The 18,816-nt window shown below is 30.3% G+C and overlaps 1 protein-coding gene across 7 annotated transcripts; it reads right to left on the minus strand.

Moving 5' to 3' along the window:
• Positions 1–1,112: 1,112 nt before the first annotated feature.
• Positions 1,113–9,799, minus strand: ATG18B (autophagy 18 B-like protein). 7 transcript variants are annotated; one of them, XM_022297646.2, is made up of 13 exons: positions 9,668–9,765; positions 9,468–9,545; positions 8,107–8,180; positions 7,290–7,363; positions 7,056–7,165; positions 6,354–6,446; positions 6,157–6,248; positions 5,744–5,856; positions 5,218–5,337; positions 4,662–4,807; positions 3,578–3,694; positions 2,928–2,990; positions 1,113–1,518 (listed from the first exon to the last, which is right to left on the minus strand). In XM_022297646.2, the coding sequence occupies exons 1-13, from the start codon at positions 9,724–9,726 to the stop codon at positions 1,377–1,379; spliced, it is 1,281 nt and encodes a 426-aa protein (XP_022153338.1). In that variant the 5' UTR covers positions 9,727–9,765; the 3' UTR covers positions 1,113–1,376. The 7 variants fall into 7 exon arrangements, with proteins under 7 accessions (XP_022153338.1, XP_022153339.1, XP_087983546.1 ...); XM_022297647.2 differs by lacking the exon at positions 9,468–9,545 and having other exon boundaries at positions 9,668–9,793; XM_088127420.1 differs by lacking the exon at positions 6,354–6,446.
• Positions 9,800–18,816: the final 9,017 nt, after the last annotated feature.

Below are 18,816 nucleotides of genomic sequence, written 5' to 3' on the forward strand. Positions count from 1 at the left end.
CTTTACTTTCAAAATGTCCATCCATTTTGGTCTATTTTGTTTCATTTTTATCTCATTTTTTTATCGTAATTTAGCATGACACTTCACTAATTAAATCTCTTTTGAAATGTAGCTATAAATTTGTAGTAAAGGTTTCTATCATCATTTATAAAATTTGTTACAATTTTATAAATAGGGATCAAAGTAGTCACTTTTAAAAATTAGATAACCAAAACATATGATTTAAAAGTATGGAGAACTAAAATGAATAAAAGCTAAAAGTATGTATGTATGTGTGTAAACTTCCAAAAATAAACCGAGAAAATCTTCGACTTATCTTACAGGAACTTTTATGGGGACGATAAATGATTTTAGGAGCGGAAATTGCTTTCCCCTGCTCCATTGACACCACTACATATAATAGTTTCATACATGTTTTACAAAAGTACTTTCACCTAAAAATCAACTAGTAAAAGTATTTCAATGAGTGCAGACTTGGCTCGATCAATTTCTCTCTTTCAAATGCTAACTTGAGTGTAGTTAAATTAGTTACCCTAGTAGGATATTTGGACAAATGATTGAGGTGGATGAAAAGATCTTAGTTTCTTTCTCACAAAGGAAGAAAGAAAAAGGTAAATCTATCTTAAACTTTCAAATCTGTACTATTTTGATCCTTCAGACTTTTAAAATATCCAAGTTTTTAAACTTTGAAAAGCAACTATTTTATTTTTGTCCCCAAGTTTTAAGACGACTATTTTAATCTTTTAACTTTCAAAAAAGAAAATCATTTGTTGTTATATTATTTTTCCTTTCCACCCAAAATTCGCTTATTGAATACTCAATTTCAATCTACATAGTTTGAATATTTCACATTAACACATTATTACATATACTCAAAACCATATTAATTTTTAGAATAAAATAAATAAAAGCCTGAGTGGTTACCTTTTCAAAAGTCCCAGAAACCAAAATAAAATAATCAAAGTTCAGGACCTATTTGAACCTAAAATTAATAAACAATAACTTCAAAAGATATTTTATTGGATTGCATTCAGAATACAGAATAATATTAAGTGACACCACACATGAATCATTTAAGCAGGAAATGGTAGGAAGAACAAAAGAAGTTACAGTGAAAAAAAATGGCACATTTCATTTTAATTTACATATATATATATATATACACGTATTCCACGTTATAATCAACAAATTCCACTAATTCTACTGTTATTTCCTTTTTCTATTTACGGAATCTTTTTAAAAGTCTAACCGTATTAGACTTTCTTCTGAAGTTGCCCAGGCTGATTAGTTTGTGCACGAGGGAGCCTTAGCTTCGTCAATGGCGACACTCGCTGTTTTAAACAACAATCTTCTTGAAAGTTAACGAGGAAACGAACTCATGAAATAATGTCGTTATTGGAGATCGCAGTCAACAGATTAAATTCGCGATCCAAACTTCTCGAGAACTCGTTCTGGTTATTGAGACTCAAGTTATACTCCTGGAAGTAACCACAGTAGGTTATGATTGATAGTGTGATCCTGCATCAAAATCCAAAAATTCAAATTCAAAATATTAAATCAAATTTTAAAAAATAAATAAATAAAAAAAGATGGTATGATATGACAATTGACACCCCAAGAAAACAGGCTATTTTTAAGAACCATAAGAAGAAACAGAGAATTTTCTAACTTGTTTGACAGCCTATTCTACCAGATACCAATTCAATCTTCAGTTCGCACCATTGCATGGCCCTCTTCGATAGTGGAAAATAATTCCAATTGTTGATCGCTTTGATCCGTGATCAGTCTAGGCGTAGATGTTCTTATTTGGGCATAAGGAACTTGAGACTTCATCATGCTAACTTTACTCACAAAAGGAGAGTGGCAGTTCTCTTTTGGAGTCGGAAACTTTGTGCATAGGATTATATATTGTGTAACGACAATCCTCACCTCACCCACTCAAATGGGTCTCAGATAGTGGGATTAAAGGCACTTTCAGAGGCCTTGGAAGCCCATTTTAGCTTTCTTTCTTTTAGAATTTACTGGGGATGGTTCGATTGCTTTAAAAAATATCTAATAGGTCCCTAAACTTTCAATTTTGTATATATAATATATCATTGAATTTAAAATTTTGTATTTGATAGGTCTTGAATCTATTCAACCATTTCTTAAAATTCATGAACCTATTAGACAAAAAATTGAAAGTTTAAGATTCTATTAGATACAACATTGAATCCCTAAACTTTCAATTTTGTATATAATATATCATTGAATTTAAAATTTTGTATTTGATAGGTCTTGATTCTATTCAACCATTTCTTAAAATTCATGAACCTATTAGACAAAAAATTGAAAGTTTAAGATTCTATTAGATACAACATTAAAAGTTCAAGAACCTAAGAACCTATTAAACGTAAAACTGAAAGTTTAGAGACCTATTAGATATTTTTTAAAGTTCGGTGACCTATTAGACACAAACCTAAAAGTTCAGGCCTAATCTTGTAATTTTAACCTTGTTTAGTTAGTATCTTTGGTCACAGTAGATCTTGTTGTTCAAGGATGATGTGTTCCACCTGCCATTTTGAGACAATAGGGCCATTTGGTTTGCTGATTTTTTACTGTTTTACTTTTATTTATGGAACATTTAGCCAAAGAAAAATAGAAGAGTTCTCACTTCTCATAGGGGTTGAAAAAACTAGGGGACATGTGAACCATGAAGAAGTTCAACGCCTCCTCTGAGTGTTTGTGACTTGGAAGTTTTGAGGTTATCTTTTTGTCTCTTATTCTCAAGAATTAGAGCCTTCTTATTAACATTATGTTTTTTGTGTTAGGCTTTTTGTAATGCCCATTTGTATGTGATTTGTAAACACATTTGAAAAAGACAGGAGGATAAGTTGCTGAAATGGGAGCACTCAAGAGTTGCAAATCATAAATTATAAACAACTCACCTGCAAGCTACAGTTTCACTTGAAGCATCGGCCACTCTCCCGACCTTACGTATCACTGCATAGCTGCGAGACAACACTTCCATAAACTAGATATCCAGGTACAAAGGATCTCAAAAAAATAGGATGAAACTAAAAAAGAAAGCTACAAATATCGTGTCAAAAAAGACCTTGAATGAGCCTAGACAATAAAAAAACTTGTGCAGACCAACTTAAATCTTATAATTGTGAAGTTTGTGGTTGACATTTTCAAATTTATTTCCGAGAATTTGAATGCCAAACAGAATGGAAATCCTGCTAAATTATCAGAGCAGGTTAACATTACAAACTTGGCCTTTCACTCATCCATTTGATCATGCAAGGTTAGAACATGAAGGATTAGGGATGCTAATGTGGCACTCTTCATTATGCTTCGAATACTTTGAGCAAACTCGATGAAGTAAAAAATGTGGCTTGAAGATGCTTGTCATTTCTATTTGTGTTCTACCCCTTTATTTCCTTCTTTGGTTTTCTTTTGTTTTTTTAGGGGGGCGGAGGGTGGGGGAGGGTTTTCAGAAATAGAAGTGTGTGATTCCTTGAATAATCCAAAAGTACAAGACTGGTTAAAAATTACAAAAGCATTATCTCAGTTAACATCATTATTCAAGTCATACCTTTTGATTCCTGCTGGTACAGCATTATGAACTATGTGATGATTAGCTGGATCCAGTGCATCGCTGATGGAGTCGGGCATTATTGATCCAAGAAAGCCACCTGATCTTCTGCTGCTTCTGAGAGATTAAAGGAACCAGGTAAGATCGAGCTAATGAGCATAGGGACAATCAGATCACCAATGAAATCCCCATGGAATAAAATTTATGACTCAGGATGAGAGAGTGAACCACTTCCATGTTTACATAATACCATGAACAGATTATAGCAAGAAAGAAGGGAAGATTTGACTTGGGAAAAAAAATTAAAGGGTTTTGAATATAAGAAACAAGGCACTTACAAAATATCATTATTGAATACATGCAAAACACAAACGTGCTCCACGAAAGAAGACAAATATTTTTAAACTAAAAAAGATAAAATAATAACAACACTGAAGGTTTGCATGAGAAAACAACTAAAAAGCAAAAAGTAAAGAAAACATCAAAGTAACAAAACAAAAGAAGAGAGACTAAACCCACAATTGAAAATTCAACGTAGGCATGACATTCTTGAAAAGAGTTAAAAATAACCTCATTAACTTTCACAAGATGAATTTCTACCAATGCAAGCAAATTACCATTTATCATCATAACTTCACAAATCTTTTCAACAAATAATAAGCCTCTCCACTAATGTTCTTTTCTATGACATTACACTCCCTCTATTTCAATAATTTCTAATCCCCAGAAAAACTGTCTGTGGCAATCGATCTTGCATCTCATATATCATAGTCAAGATCCAACAGACTTGCAAGATTTATATGTTTCTAAGAACCTTAAATTGTGTGATGAAACATAGAAACAACAAAATGAAGTGATTGAGGAAAAAAAATCAAAGGTATGTTGGTAACTGTAAGACTAGCAGTTACGAATAGCAGGAACATGATGAATAATGCATAAAAGTGGTTCGAACTTCAACCAGCATAACTAGGAAGCAGAACAAATGTGTCTAAAGCCTAGCTGTGAAGATCGCCGATTAACAGATCCCACAAATGTGTAAATACTCATACAACAAAATCACGAAAAACAGATGCACAGTAGTTACCTTTGGTTTATAGCAAATCCCAGAGGGAAAACGTGAACAGAACCAGAGGAACTAGTTGCCACCAGAATTTCCGGTACTTGAGAACATGGCCCAAAGGACAAGGAAAATATAGTTGATGGATATGATCCTCTGCGGAAACTATATGACTGCCAAAAATTTTGAGTTAGATACCATCTATAAAAGGGAAGGAAAAAAAGACCCCAAAGATTCAAAAAGACAGACTGAACAAAAACAAATAGTAGTTACTGCTTTCGAGATGAATAAGCTTGATTAATCAGGAAATGTGCAAATTGTCAAATAATTTTAAATGTGTCAATGCTAAAATCTCAAACCAACTTTGCTCCAGTAAATTTCCCAGTCAGACGACTGATATTGTTCTGACCACTTCAAAAACCATTGAAGAAGTCTTATTAAAGGATCTGGAAGGGATAGGATGGTAAAAACCCATTTTCTGATCATGATTTCAAGAATCATCCCGAGCATCTTATGTGGTTGGGAGTAAATAAGCAATATAAATGTACAGAGCCTTTTGAGGGCATGGTATAGTATTCTCCACCTTAGTTGCTTCCAATACCAAATGCACTCTAATCATAGTTCCTTGTTCTGATGCTGTTGCTATGTACATCCCATTTGAAGAAAGGACCATGGTGGCCAGCGGTGTAATATGAGCATCTATCTGCAGTTAAATTTCCGCACAAGAATAAGCTAAAATTGTTAATGGATTAGGAAGAATATTGCCAACTAAAAAAAGATATATATCATAAATTATTGGCTATAAGGTCATGGTCAATAGATAAATAAAACCCAAACCATGAGTATCGGCAATAGGGAGGAGAAGGGGGGAAAAGAGAGAGAGTACAGACTGGATGATGCATGTTCCCGATATTCCAAACGTGTGTGCATTTTTACCCACTCTCACAGATGCACATTTACTAAGTTGCATTGCTAACCATGAAAATTTACTGGTAGCCATAAAACAAAAGGCAATTTCTAAAAACTACAGGTCATGTCAGGCACAGTTTATGATTGTATCCTACATATTTTTCTTCCTTCCCCAAAACAAAGAAAGATGAAGCCCAAACCTCACAGTGTAACTGAAGCTCCATGACATTGTATAACAATAGAGATCCCTTAGTGATGCTGGCCGGAAGAGCTAAGAAGCAACCATCCAAACTGGGGGAGAATGCACAGATTCCTGACAATTTTAATTTTTGGAAAAGAACCTCAGTCACTTAGCAAGTTTTTGTTACTCAAGCATCAAAATCAAAACCCAACTTATTAAGCAAGTAAGATTATTTATAATTTTGAGCCATAAATATAAAGCACGACACAGTTAAATGCCCAATTTCCACTTCCAAGCACTGCAAGGAGCAAATGACAATTCTAGTACAGAATGGCAATGTAAAGAAATGGTAGAAACCTTGAAAAAATTCTCTAACATGAACATGTGGTGCAGGACATAGCAAGTAATTACAGGAATTTGTACCAACCTGACCTTTTGAATTTGGTACTGTATCAATTGTGTCCAAGATTGTGAGACTATTGATGTCGTAAATATATGTCTTATCTTGAAGTAGTACAACAAGTCTGCATTTTCCATCAAATCTTAGAGTCAGCACAATTTAAAATACTGGTAGAAAGACAAAAATAATTTTTTACAAGCTTTGATTATATGTTATTACAATTACTGACACAATTATTCCAAGCTTTAATTTGCTTGTCAAGTTCAGTCTGTCAATGTTCTCGATGAACTCATGAGCTCCTCTTCTCTGAATGAGGATGTATCTAATGCATACATGAATAAACCTATTGATCACATTTTCTTTGTTTTTCTTTTGTTTAAGAACGCAAGTACAACCAGAAAGAAGCAAAAGAAAAGCACAAGCCAAACACCGAGGATTGGAGCCACCAAAATGGAAATTACAAGATATTGTTCAAAAAACTAGTTGTGAAGAAAGAGGATAACCAAAAATGTCACAAATATCCAAGACCTTAAATTAAATTATAGAAATATGGTTTCTTGGACTATCTAAACAGGCTTGATACATGGATACCAGATTTAAAAGGTAGGTAAAATAGTTGATGGTTACTGTAAGGAAATGTCAAAGATCTGAGACGTATAGGTCAACTATCAGTATCCTATTTATCTTCCCAGATTCATCTCCCAAGTGCATTTACAAAATTCTGTCACCTTAAAATTAGCATACAAACTGACTCCGGTACAAACTTATTCAGGTTACTATCAGCAGTTGCGAATAAAACAAATACACAAGAAATTAAATATATTAATTTTTTATTATTTTATGGTTATTATATAATAATAAATTTCAAATAAAATATGATAATCATTTTTAAAAACATAATGCAACTTTACAGATAGATTTTTTTCTTTACCTTTTCCTATTCATGCGAACAGCTAGTATTGAAGTTAAAAAATTCAATTCTCTAAGAGCATTTCCACTCATTGTATTAAACAAGCAAAGGCGCCGTGGGGATAAAGATGGCTGTGGACAATCAAAGAAAAATATTTTTTCATTTATTAGCAGCCAGAAGCATATAATGTGAAATTCTACAAATCACAATAAGCAAAAGTATAGAATTGCAGCATATAATTAACTTATAAATCACCTGTTCACCTGCTCCAACAATGGCGACAAGATTAGAGCTGAACAACATCTCAACGATATTAAAAGCACCAAGAGCTAACAAAAGAGAACACAAAAAATATCAATTAAACACAGAGTGGACTCGAGTGCTTCATTGCTTCCAAATACTAAACGGTAAAAATAAACAAAATTCATAACTTTCAAGCTCATTCTTTTATAAGTAAAATACAATGAACTTGATTGAACCAACAGGGAGTCTCGTGACATTAGACATCAACCCATTAAAGAAAAATCAAAATTAGTTTTCCTCAACATAAAATTGAATTTTGTGTCCTTGTGTCCTTTTGTTCACTTATATGCGTGAGACAGAGAAAACAGATGAAAAGAAATAAATTCTTTTTGCAAATATGTAATATTCCTAATTCCATGCCTTAATAGTAACACTTCATGAACTAGTTCAGTTACCTTATACTAAATTTACCTTTTCGCGACATTAGACACCAACCTTTTCTGGCTGTAGACATATTTTGTGCATTAAACATATTTAATAAAAATTTACCTTATACTAAATCTACAAAAATCGTGGCATTTGTCAATTGTCAGGACAATTCAAGGCTACAGCAAGAACTCTACTTTAATTACCATGAGTATCTTATCAAAAGAATTACCAAGTCTGAGTGTGTTGCAAATCTAATTTATTACTGTTGATAGCACAATACAATAAAAATTCATTGACCAATTTCATCTTTTCGTTATTTAGTTCATCATAAATGCAGTTTCGCCACCAAAATCAAAACTAGGAAGGAATAGAGATGAATCATCTAGTTTAGAAAACATACCTCGTTCATAGCAGAGCCTTCCATTATTGGAATCAAATATTCGGAAACCATCTCTTGTGCCTATTGCAAATAAACTGCCAATTTCAACCAAACCAATTTCTTAAAATTTTATCTATTTATTGTTGTTATAATTATTAATATTATTATTATTTGCTTCTACTCGTTGGAAGCATGGGGAAAATCATAGAGAAAATTGAATCAATATAAGTAATGGAGAAGAAACAAAGCACTTGTGTTCAAACTCTTTACAAAATGACAAACTTTGTTCACCAATTCTTTCAAATTTCTTTGGTTTTCTTCTCCACATACTTGCTTCAACTACATTAAAGACCAACATATTTATAGGACTTCAAAGAAAGTTCTAGACTCCTATAATAATTCTAGTATTGTGAATCATACATACGTGCATGATGTTCCACTGTTTAATTCACATGAAAGATCAAAATACATGAATCCAAATTCATGGGTAATGTAGAATGCATATCAGATAAAACATAATTAATTTCTAACATTTCCCTACATGTATACATCAGTTTTCTTTTTTTCTTTTGGAAATTTGTTTCGATTCTCTCATCATTTATGGTCTGACCTTATCTCTATGTTTCATTCATTATGGCTAATAATTTTGAAGCATAATATGAATTTTATTCGAATTCCATCATATGTAAGCCTCACAGTCACCTCTCCATTTTTAGAGAAAATTTATTGACTCAATAAACAACTTTACAAGAAATATACAAAGTTTATCGTACTTGTTTGCAAAGTAGTTTGTAACAGAAATACTCTCAAAATTTGCATCGTTAATAGTTTGATGAATTAGATGAGGGCCTTCTGATCTTGTCTAGTTATATTTTGTAGAGCTTCTCTCAAACCTGTTTTAAGATGGCTTCATTTTCTAGTTCTATATCGCAAGTTCTCATGCATTTTGTGAATCAAGTAGAGGCTTCACATGAATACACCAACAATTACAATTTCCGTGGGTAAGTCGGAACTCTTAGAGCTAAGTTGTTGCTTTTTCTTTCAAGACTTAAGCTCTAACAAACTTCTGCTGAATGTGTGACATGAACTCAGAAAGGAAATTGAAACAAGATAAATAATTCGGACCAAAGTAAGTCATGTACACTCAAACTCTTCACGTAAACACAAATTTAGTCAACCAATCCTCTCATATCTCTTTGTTTTTCTTCCCCCACACACTTGATACAACGTTACTAAACGCCAAACTATTTACAGAACTTCAAAAAAAAACCCCAGAATCCATTGATAACTCTAATACTATGAATTTACACATACCTAACGTCACCAGAAAGTTCACAACAACTCAGAAACATGGAATGCGTAATTAGAAACAAAATTCGTACAAAGTATATAGTTCAATCAACATAGAAACACTGCTTGATTTCCAACACTCCTCTTCGTGTGCCTCACGATAATCATACCTCCAGATTACAAATTACTCGATCAAAACAGTTTCGCAATAGCTAGAATTAGAGAACATCCAGACCGAAAATAATGATCAGGCCGATTCCATACACAGAGAAATAGAGAGAGAGAAACATACCTGGCGTCCTGATTGAAGGAGGCGCAGAGAATTGGGTAAGAGGAGGGTTGATTTGCCATGAGAGAGAGAGAGAGAGAATCAGAATACAGAGACGGATGTTCGTTGATTCTTAAAAATCGAAGACGGTACACTCGTGCGTAATTGCGCGCATATGCTTCCATCTCAACCGTTCATTTACGCAACATATGAACTACACGTGGACGGCTCTAATAAAATTAGGCCTATTTAAATGTTTTTTCACTTTTTAAAACCACTTTTATTATATTTTAGACAATTTTCTTAAAAAAAACAAAATTTTGTTTTTTAATTTATTTTGTTTTTTTTTTTTAATTTAACTATGATTCAAAAGAAGATTTGAATGGAGATTGAAAATAAGAAAAAAATATTAACAGCATGCCTTTGCAAAAAATATATATATACACATATATATATATATATTTAGCATGTTCTTCAAAAAGTAAAAATTATAAATCAAAAAATAAAATAAGATAGTTATCATAGGGCTCCTTAGTGAATGAGCATTGTTTTCTAAAAACGTAAATCGATAACAAAAATAAAATAAAACATATTTGTATTCTGTCATCATTATAAAACGTTGCATTTTTTTTCCGATACAGGAAGCCTTGAAGATCTTGATGATAACACCCATGTATCTGGGAAAATCAAATAACCTAAAAAAGTTTTGATTACGAATATGCCTTCGAATTTAAATACAACGAATCTGGTATGGAATCACATGTAATTAAAATTATGGGCGAGTTCCACTTAATTCATGGCCATGAATTTATTAAAGTACCACCAATTTATTAATTTCCCACCAAAGTTTTGTACTATCATTTAATATATAGCCATACATTCGCATATATTGCAGAGAATAAAAGTACATTTTAGTCCTTATCGTCCTCATGCACTTCTTTCACCTTTTTTTGAAGAACTTCCATATATTTTCCAACATGTTTCACATCTTGAATACGAAAGTCAATTTTTCATCTTTGACATCTTGAACGAGTTTAGTTTTAATATTGTTTTCGATTCGTCTCTTATGAGTATTTTTGTGGGTCAAAAGTTACGTAAGTCAATGCCCGTGGTACGATCGTAAATTTGATTCTGTCGAATTTCAAGGTCACGACCATGGTCGTGGTACGACCGTGAATTTGGACAAAACGTAAAGTACATCTAATTCACGGCCCCGGTCTTAACTTTCAAGGCCACGGTAAAGCAAACAATTTGTCAAACTTTGCCCATTAGTTGTCTTTCATGAACTCTACAGGCCGTGGTGTATTTTCATGGCTATGGTCAAGCTAACAATGAGCTAGGTTATTTTCACGACTCTGGTCAAGCTAACAAATGGACTAGGTTTTCATGGCTATGGTCAAGGTAACAATGGGCTAGATTATTTTCATCGTCATAGCCCATTGTTAGCTTGACCACGGCCATGAAAACCTAGTCTATTTGTTAGCTTAACCATGGCCGTGAAAAATAGTACCACGACCATGATGTTCATGAAAGACAACTAATTGGCTAGGTTTAACCGTGATTAAATTGTTTGCTTTACGCCTTGAAAGTTAAGACCACGGCCGTGAATTAGATGTACTTTACGTTCTATCCAAATTCACGGTCGTACCACGGCCATGGTCGTGGCCTTGAAATTCGACAGAATTCATATCCTCGTTCAATTTGCACGGGGATTGAAATTCGACAGAATCAAATTCACGGTCGTATCACGAGCATTGACTTACGTAACTTTTGACCCATAAAAATACTCATAAAAGTTCAGAAATTTCATTCGCTCCAACTACGTACATCATATTCTGGACGAATTGAAAACAATATTATGAACCAATAAAAAACTAACATCGTTCAAGATGTCAAAGATGAAAAATTGACTTCTTTTAAGGTATTCAAGATGTGAAAAATGTTGGAAAAGGTACGGAAGTTCTTAAAAAAACGTGAAAGATGTGCATGTGGACGATAAGGACTAAAATGTATTTTTATTCTCTACAATCTGTGCGAATGTGTGGGTATATATTAAATGATAGTACAAAAATTTTGTGGGAAATTAATAAGTTTGTGGTACTTTAATAAATTCATGGTCATGAATTAAGTGGAACTCGCCCATGATTTTAATTACACCAACTTAAGTGATTCCGTGCCAGACTCGCTGTAGTTTAATTAATTCGGGAGTATATTCGTAATTACATACTCTCTAAAATATTAGAAAAGTTAAAATTGGGTCAATTGAGTCAATTTTTATAATTAAGGTCAATTGAGCAAACTATAAACTGTTTTAAGTTATCTATGCCATTTTTCCTATGTATCTTGCAGCTACGCCAACACCCTTAGAAAGCTATAAAAACTTGCATTAGAAAAACTATATAAAAGTAGGAGAAGTCTTTTAACTCAAATATATAAAGGTTCAGTTTCTTTAAACTCAAATAAATTTATAAATTTTTCTCTCATTTTTTTCAAGAATATTGCAAGGGAAAAAATTACTTGTAGCCTAAGTTCAAGGTACAAATGGAACAAAAAGACTTCCAATTTGCTACATGAACACCAACAAGAAAGATACAATAGCAGAAACTATACCAATAATAATAACTCATTTATGAAAATAAATCCTAAAAATATCCCATTAGTGGTCGAGATCGCTATCTTACCAAGTAGCAAACACAAGCATAAATATAGCTCTAAATAATACCTAAAAATATAACTGATGTCAAATGACTAAATGAAAAGCACCCTTATAAATTATTGAATTACGTTCTATCTATATATGAAATATAGAGGTTGTCTGAGCAAAGCAATCATCCATGTTTATCTAGACAAATCCATGCTAACTTGCGAGAAACTTACCAATACAATCATATAATTTAGATATTTATTGATCAATTAAATAAATAAAATGTAGGTTAAGTTTTTGTTAAATAATTCATTAAAAAGTATTAATGGCAATACTTTTTAATTTTATGATTAATAAGATTAAAAATTGAAATACATTAACCATGAAATCTTCCAAAATAAAAATAAAATTTAAATCTATTAATATCCTCACAGTGACATTATTTTTCTCATCAATCTCAAAAGTTGAATCTTCAAAAAACATATATCATTCTTTTCAATCAACGTGAAATCTTTTGATTTATTGAAATATGGACAAAAATGTCAAGATCAAAAAAAGAGTACAAGCAAGTTGCAACATGATTGATAATGGTCCTCCACCAATGAAAGGCCAAATAAATCAAACAAAAGAAGAAAAAACCAGATTTGTGGGGAATGAAATTGGATTAATTATAAGAATTATTCCTTTCAAAAAAAAAAAATTGTGCGAAATTCGAATGCAGTAGAAAATGAAAATCTTTGGATTTTGAAGTGATGGATGGGTTTTACTGCCTTGCAGCTGGATTGAAGTGACACTCCTTTACAAAGTTTTGGCCCAATCAACTTCTCTCCCTTTTAGACAATGACACTTTTATCCCCAATCATTGGCTCTTTTGCTTTCTTTCTAAGCTATATGTTTTAGAAAACAATATTTGATTGTTTTTATTTCCAATACTTTCATTTTAGTCCTTTATATTTTAAAATTTTTCAGTTATATCTTTTGTATCACTAAATGTTAGAATTGGATGACAATAAATATATGTGACGTGATAATTTGCAAGTAGAAAAAAATTTAAAAGAAAAAGTATGCCGCATAGAAGAGGAAGAGTCGAAATTTCGGTTAAAATCTAACACTTCCAAATATATCTTATTCGTCAGTGGACGTTAAAATTGGTATTTGCAGTATTTGGGGAGGTTCGTTCTTTAAAATTTTTTGGTATTATGTGATTTAAACGGTAGAAATCCTGAAAACAACTTTTTATGTTTTGACTGTTTACGTTAAAAATTGATAAAAACTTTGATAAATATATTACATCTTATTATAAACTCATTTTATACTTGTTAAAATTAAAACATGTAAAATATGATCTATTTTAAATTATATAACCTTGTAAAATAATAATTATACAAAATTCATTAAAAAAATGTTGATAAATTAATTAATATAAGTTTAGATTAAACTAAATATTTAGTTTATAACTACTATTGAACAATTTTTATTCAATTACGAAATTTGCTACCAAACACAAACTGAAAATACTGAAAACATATAACTATCATTTTAATTGAATCCATTGATTTTAAATTTATGTTTTCTGATTACTAATCAAAAGCACTCTAAGCCACTTGGGAGAAGAAATTTTAGAAAGTTTAATTTTATGTCTAGCTTCTCGAATGAGAAATCAATAACACTTCCTATCTTTTTTAGTACAAATAAGTTTACAAAAAAACAGGAAAAAATTAACCCGAATTGGGTAGGTGGTTCGAAGAACTTTTTCTAACCAATTTGATACTTTTTAATAAAGATCTCTAAATATTGGTGTCTCCTTTGCATGAACCGTTAAAGTATTTAACAGCTTCATTCTTTTACACTCAGAATTTTTCGAACAAGCATATCAGCAAATCAGCTACAGCTAAATGAAACCAAAATCAAAACTTAATTGAAATAAAACTGAGTAAAGCATTCTTTAGTATTATTTTTATTTTTTATTTTTTTGTGCCCTAAAATTTCAAGTTGTACATCTTTTAAGTTTGCATTTTAAGAGTTCCAAATAGGTTTTTGGACTTTCAAGATTATGTTCATATGATTATCTATTTGGTTTTTAACTTTTTTATTTATTCTATTTCAGTTTTTAAATTTTCAATTATTTTGTTTTAGTTTATAAACTTTGCAATGAAAGATTATTATAAATGCTGGTTAATTTCTTTACAACTTGTTGGATAATTTTTTATATTTACAATGTTGTTTGTAGGGTGGATAAGTATTTGAAGCTATCTATAATAAGTGAAGTGTCGAGTTTCAAAATGAATTTGTTTTTTCCTGTTAAATAATTAATAAAAATAAATTTTAATATAAATTTTAGGGAGTAAAATAAAACCTGTAAAAATATGCAGATGAAAATATATAATTAGATACCAAATTAAAATTTGTGGTGAGAGGTGGATTCACCTGCTCATATTTTAAATTTTCTTTACTTTTATGGTGTACAAAAAAGAATTTAAAAAATAGAGAAAAAAATAAAGGTAGTTCTCATTTTTCTTTGAATGGAGTTTCTTCTTTTGTTATTTTTTGAATAATTGAAATGTAACATCTTTCCATGTTGGTGTGATTCTTGCCAAAATTTGAGAATAAATATAGTAAAATGCGTGTAAAATTAGTCTTCTTTTATTTTTTGCCTTTTTAAGACAAATTATAAATCAAAATCAATAATATCTCCATTTTCATCCAATTATGGTGATATAATTTATGCAAATATTAATAGTATAATAGTTAAATTATAAATTTAGTAGTTAAAGCAGTTAAGCTACAGAGAATATTTCTAACTAGAATTATTTTATGAACTTTCAAAATTTTTAATTTAAACGTTGAAATTGAGAAAATAATTATCCCCTCAATTTTGAATTATGATGTATTTAAGAATTTATATAGTCTTTTCTTGCATAATTTGCATAATTTGTATAGTTTAAGTGCATAATTTTTTAAACCAATAAAAAACTAAATGGTAGAATATTTAAAGTTTAAGAATTAAAATTATTATTTAAACCAAAGTAATAGCGATATTACTCATTAAATGGTTGGAAACAACTCAGCGAGCAACTAGAGATGAAAGGAATGGATGTATTATTCCACATTTTAATCCTAATTTTATAATTGTGGGGTTTAAGTAATAATAATGTTGTAAATCAACTTCCCTAACTATTCATCACTTCTTTTTAATTCAATAATTAACACCATAAGGCCAACCAAAATCAAGCTTTCAAAAAGATGCTAGATTTTAAATCGTGTAAAGATGCCTTTTCTCATGTCAAAATCATCCTCTCAATTTTGGTGATAAATTCAATGGAAAAGAGAGGTGAATATTGTTTAAATTTCTTTTTAAAGGTGTAAATCCACCTTTAACTTAATTTGTATTTTTAATATTTTATTTTTATTACCGATAAAATAAGTGCAACACGTGATCCCCTTCTACAAGGATTTAGCTCAGACACCCTAGAAACGGAGAGGAGGACCCATGTCTTTAAAAGCATAGTTCAACTCGACTCCGACTTACAGAAGATTCTAACTCGTGAGAAATTTGCCTAGCATTTAATGGAAGGAAAATGTCAGATAATATTCCAATTGTCAGTGGAAAATCTGGTGAACCACAAGAAGCAGAACCACGTTAGAAATCTAAGATCACTATGACATATCACCTCGACTAGAATCGTGCATCAACAATTTTATCCCTAAATTAGATTTGTGTTTAATATCATGTATAAATTTAATAATAATATCAACTTAAATGATAATTTATGATATTTTTTAATATTCAAAGTAGAAATTTTAAAATTGAAAAGATGAAGAACATAGGAAATGAAAGTTGAGAGGTTGTAAAAGAAGTTAAACTTCTTTCTAATTAAAAAATTAGCATACTTTATATTAATGTTCTTGTTCTTCGATAATATTTCATAAGAAATGAATAAGGTTAGGTGAGACTTAAATAAATTAAAAGTGTTGGTCAAAACACTATCCAATTTTTAAACATGGACTCCTAAAATATACCATTTTCATTTTTCTTATATAAAAAACTTCAAATAAATAAAATACTATATGACACCCCCAAGAAAATAAAAATAATAATAATAATAGCAGTAAACTCCATATCACTATAATGGATCAAAAAGCAAGCATGATCATATTCAATTATTCCCATTAGAATAATTTTTGGTTTTAATATTTGCCAAAACTATGGAAAAGGTATTCAATATAATAATTCTTATAATATTGTCCATCTACTAATCCAAATATGGGTTGGACTTACCTTTATTATAACCCAAATAATTGTCTCCATTACCTTATTATATCCAAACATCTTGAGATCTTAATATGAAGATATTTCCTTAATTTATTAACATACCCTTTCCATAGAGATCAAACCAATATTACTTTTATAATATGAGCTTTGAATGAATTTAATATATTTTAAGTTGTAGGCTTAGTGGGTCATCGCACTATAATATTCTTTTAAAAAAATAAATTACATTTTCGAGTCATATCATTTTACTTTAATTTTAATTTTCATCCTTTATTTAAATTTGTTTGGAAGCGTATTAGATTTATGTTTCATTTTGAATGCAACCACAAATAACCTATCATGTTAATTATATTGTTTTTACGTTTTATTAGTGACAATGAAGTTTAGTAAATTTTAATAATATATGCTCCTATGTAAAATTTCTAATATATATATATTAGAGTAATTTATAAGGTATAGAAACTATATTAAAACTAGAGTTAAAATATGAGGACAAAAACACATAATGTAATATAAAAATGTAGTTAAATTATATCCCATTAATCCTCATATTTTCATGTTCAATTTGTGTCAATTTAATATCTTCGCTATTCTTATAATGTTCAATTTCGTGGATTTGTTTGCTGTAAGAAAAATAAAAATTCGTGGATTTATTTTAATTTATTAATCTTAATACTCTATATCGGGTGTTAGATGTAATAAAAGTAACCTAGATCAAAAAGTACAAAATAGTTTTTTTTTTTTTTTTTGCAATTAGTATAAAATAGAAATTAATAATTCAAAAAGCACACGGAACATAAAAATATAGAGATAAATTATATAATTTAATCCAAAAATATAGATTCAAGCCAAAGTATTAGTTCTGGTTTTTTAGGCTGAGCTTAATTTCAAGCATATGTTAATTAGTACCCTAATTTATATCAAAATCCCTTAGATTTTGTTATAGGCAGATCAAGTGAGGTTCGATGAAACAAAAATTGGGTCGAAGGTGAGAAGGTCCAAATAGACAAACCAAGCAGGCAAGTCTTATCGACTAAGGATGATCGAAGCTCGACGTTGACCAGTTCTCAGATGTCGGCCGAGAACTCAGACAAGGCCTCTCCAATCATTCCAAGCAGCCTAGCTCACACCTATCTTGTCTTGGTGAAATTCCAAACAAGCCAACAAGCTCCACAATCCGATCAAAAGACCGCAACAAACTGCATTGGCCCAAAAGGCATGATCTCTTAAAAGTATCAGTATTTGAATTCTAAAAATAGTAGGGTAAAACTAAACCTTGAAGGTTTGCAAAAATAATCATACTTTCCATATTTTGGCTATACTATATACTAACATGTTATCGGTGCTATTGGTTTTTGGAGGATCTACATTCGTTATCGTTTTCATTGGGTGCGGATTTGGAGGAATGCGAAGAAGCCAAAATTCAGCACCAGCAGATTCCATTTGCATCTTCAACTTTCAAAATTCCTTAATTAAGATTGTTTTGGGTTGATAATTAAAAAAAATACCATTTCCCATTTAAATATATGTCCAATATTTTTTTTTTGGTTTGATAATTAAAAAATTGCCATTTCCCATTTAAATATATATATATATATATATATATATATATATATATATATTCCAATAAATAAATAAATAAATATATATATATATATTTATTTATTTATTTATTTATTTATTGGACTTCTTTTCCACTCAAATATAAATCATTAAATTATGATGTATTGATTGTATGTGCTATTGTGTCTTAATATGGCATTAGGAATCCAGTGGCAACTATAACTAGAATAACTATTTAAATTTTTTTAGAGTCAATAGATCAAGATGAAACCTATTAAATTCAATTGTAAATTTGAATAAACTATGAAAATAATGTTACTCGAAAATATATATAATAACATTTTAAGAATATAAATTATAAATTTATAAGACAACTCCCTCAATAAATTAAGATATATATTATCAATCAAATCTCATCTATTGTTATAATAAAAAAAATTCTTAAAAATAGAGAATTTTTAAAATTTTCTTCAGATTAGTTGGTTTGTACTTACTTTGGACGAAAACTATATTGACCTCCCCTACTTACACCTCTCAATTTTGCAATCGTATCGGTCAGTCATATATTTTAGAATTAATAATAACAATAATTACACTTTGCATAAACTAATATTAAATTTATATAAAATAACATTGTACTAACAACTTAAATAATTGTAGGATCCTCGAAATACAAGATAGGGACAAAGAAAA

Source organism: Momordica charantia (assembly GCF_013281855.1).
Source record: "Momordica charantia cultivar OHB3-1 chromosome 8 unlocalized genomic scaffold, Mcharantia_2.0 BLBB01000008.1, whole genome shotgun sequence".
In the NCBI taxonomy this organism is placed as follows: domain Eukaryota; kingdom Viridiplantae; phylum Streptophyta; class Magnoliopsida; order Cucurbitales; family Cucurbitaceae; genus Momordica; species Momordica charantia.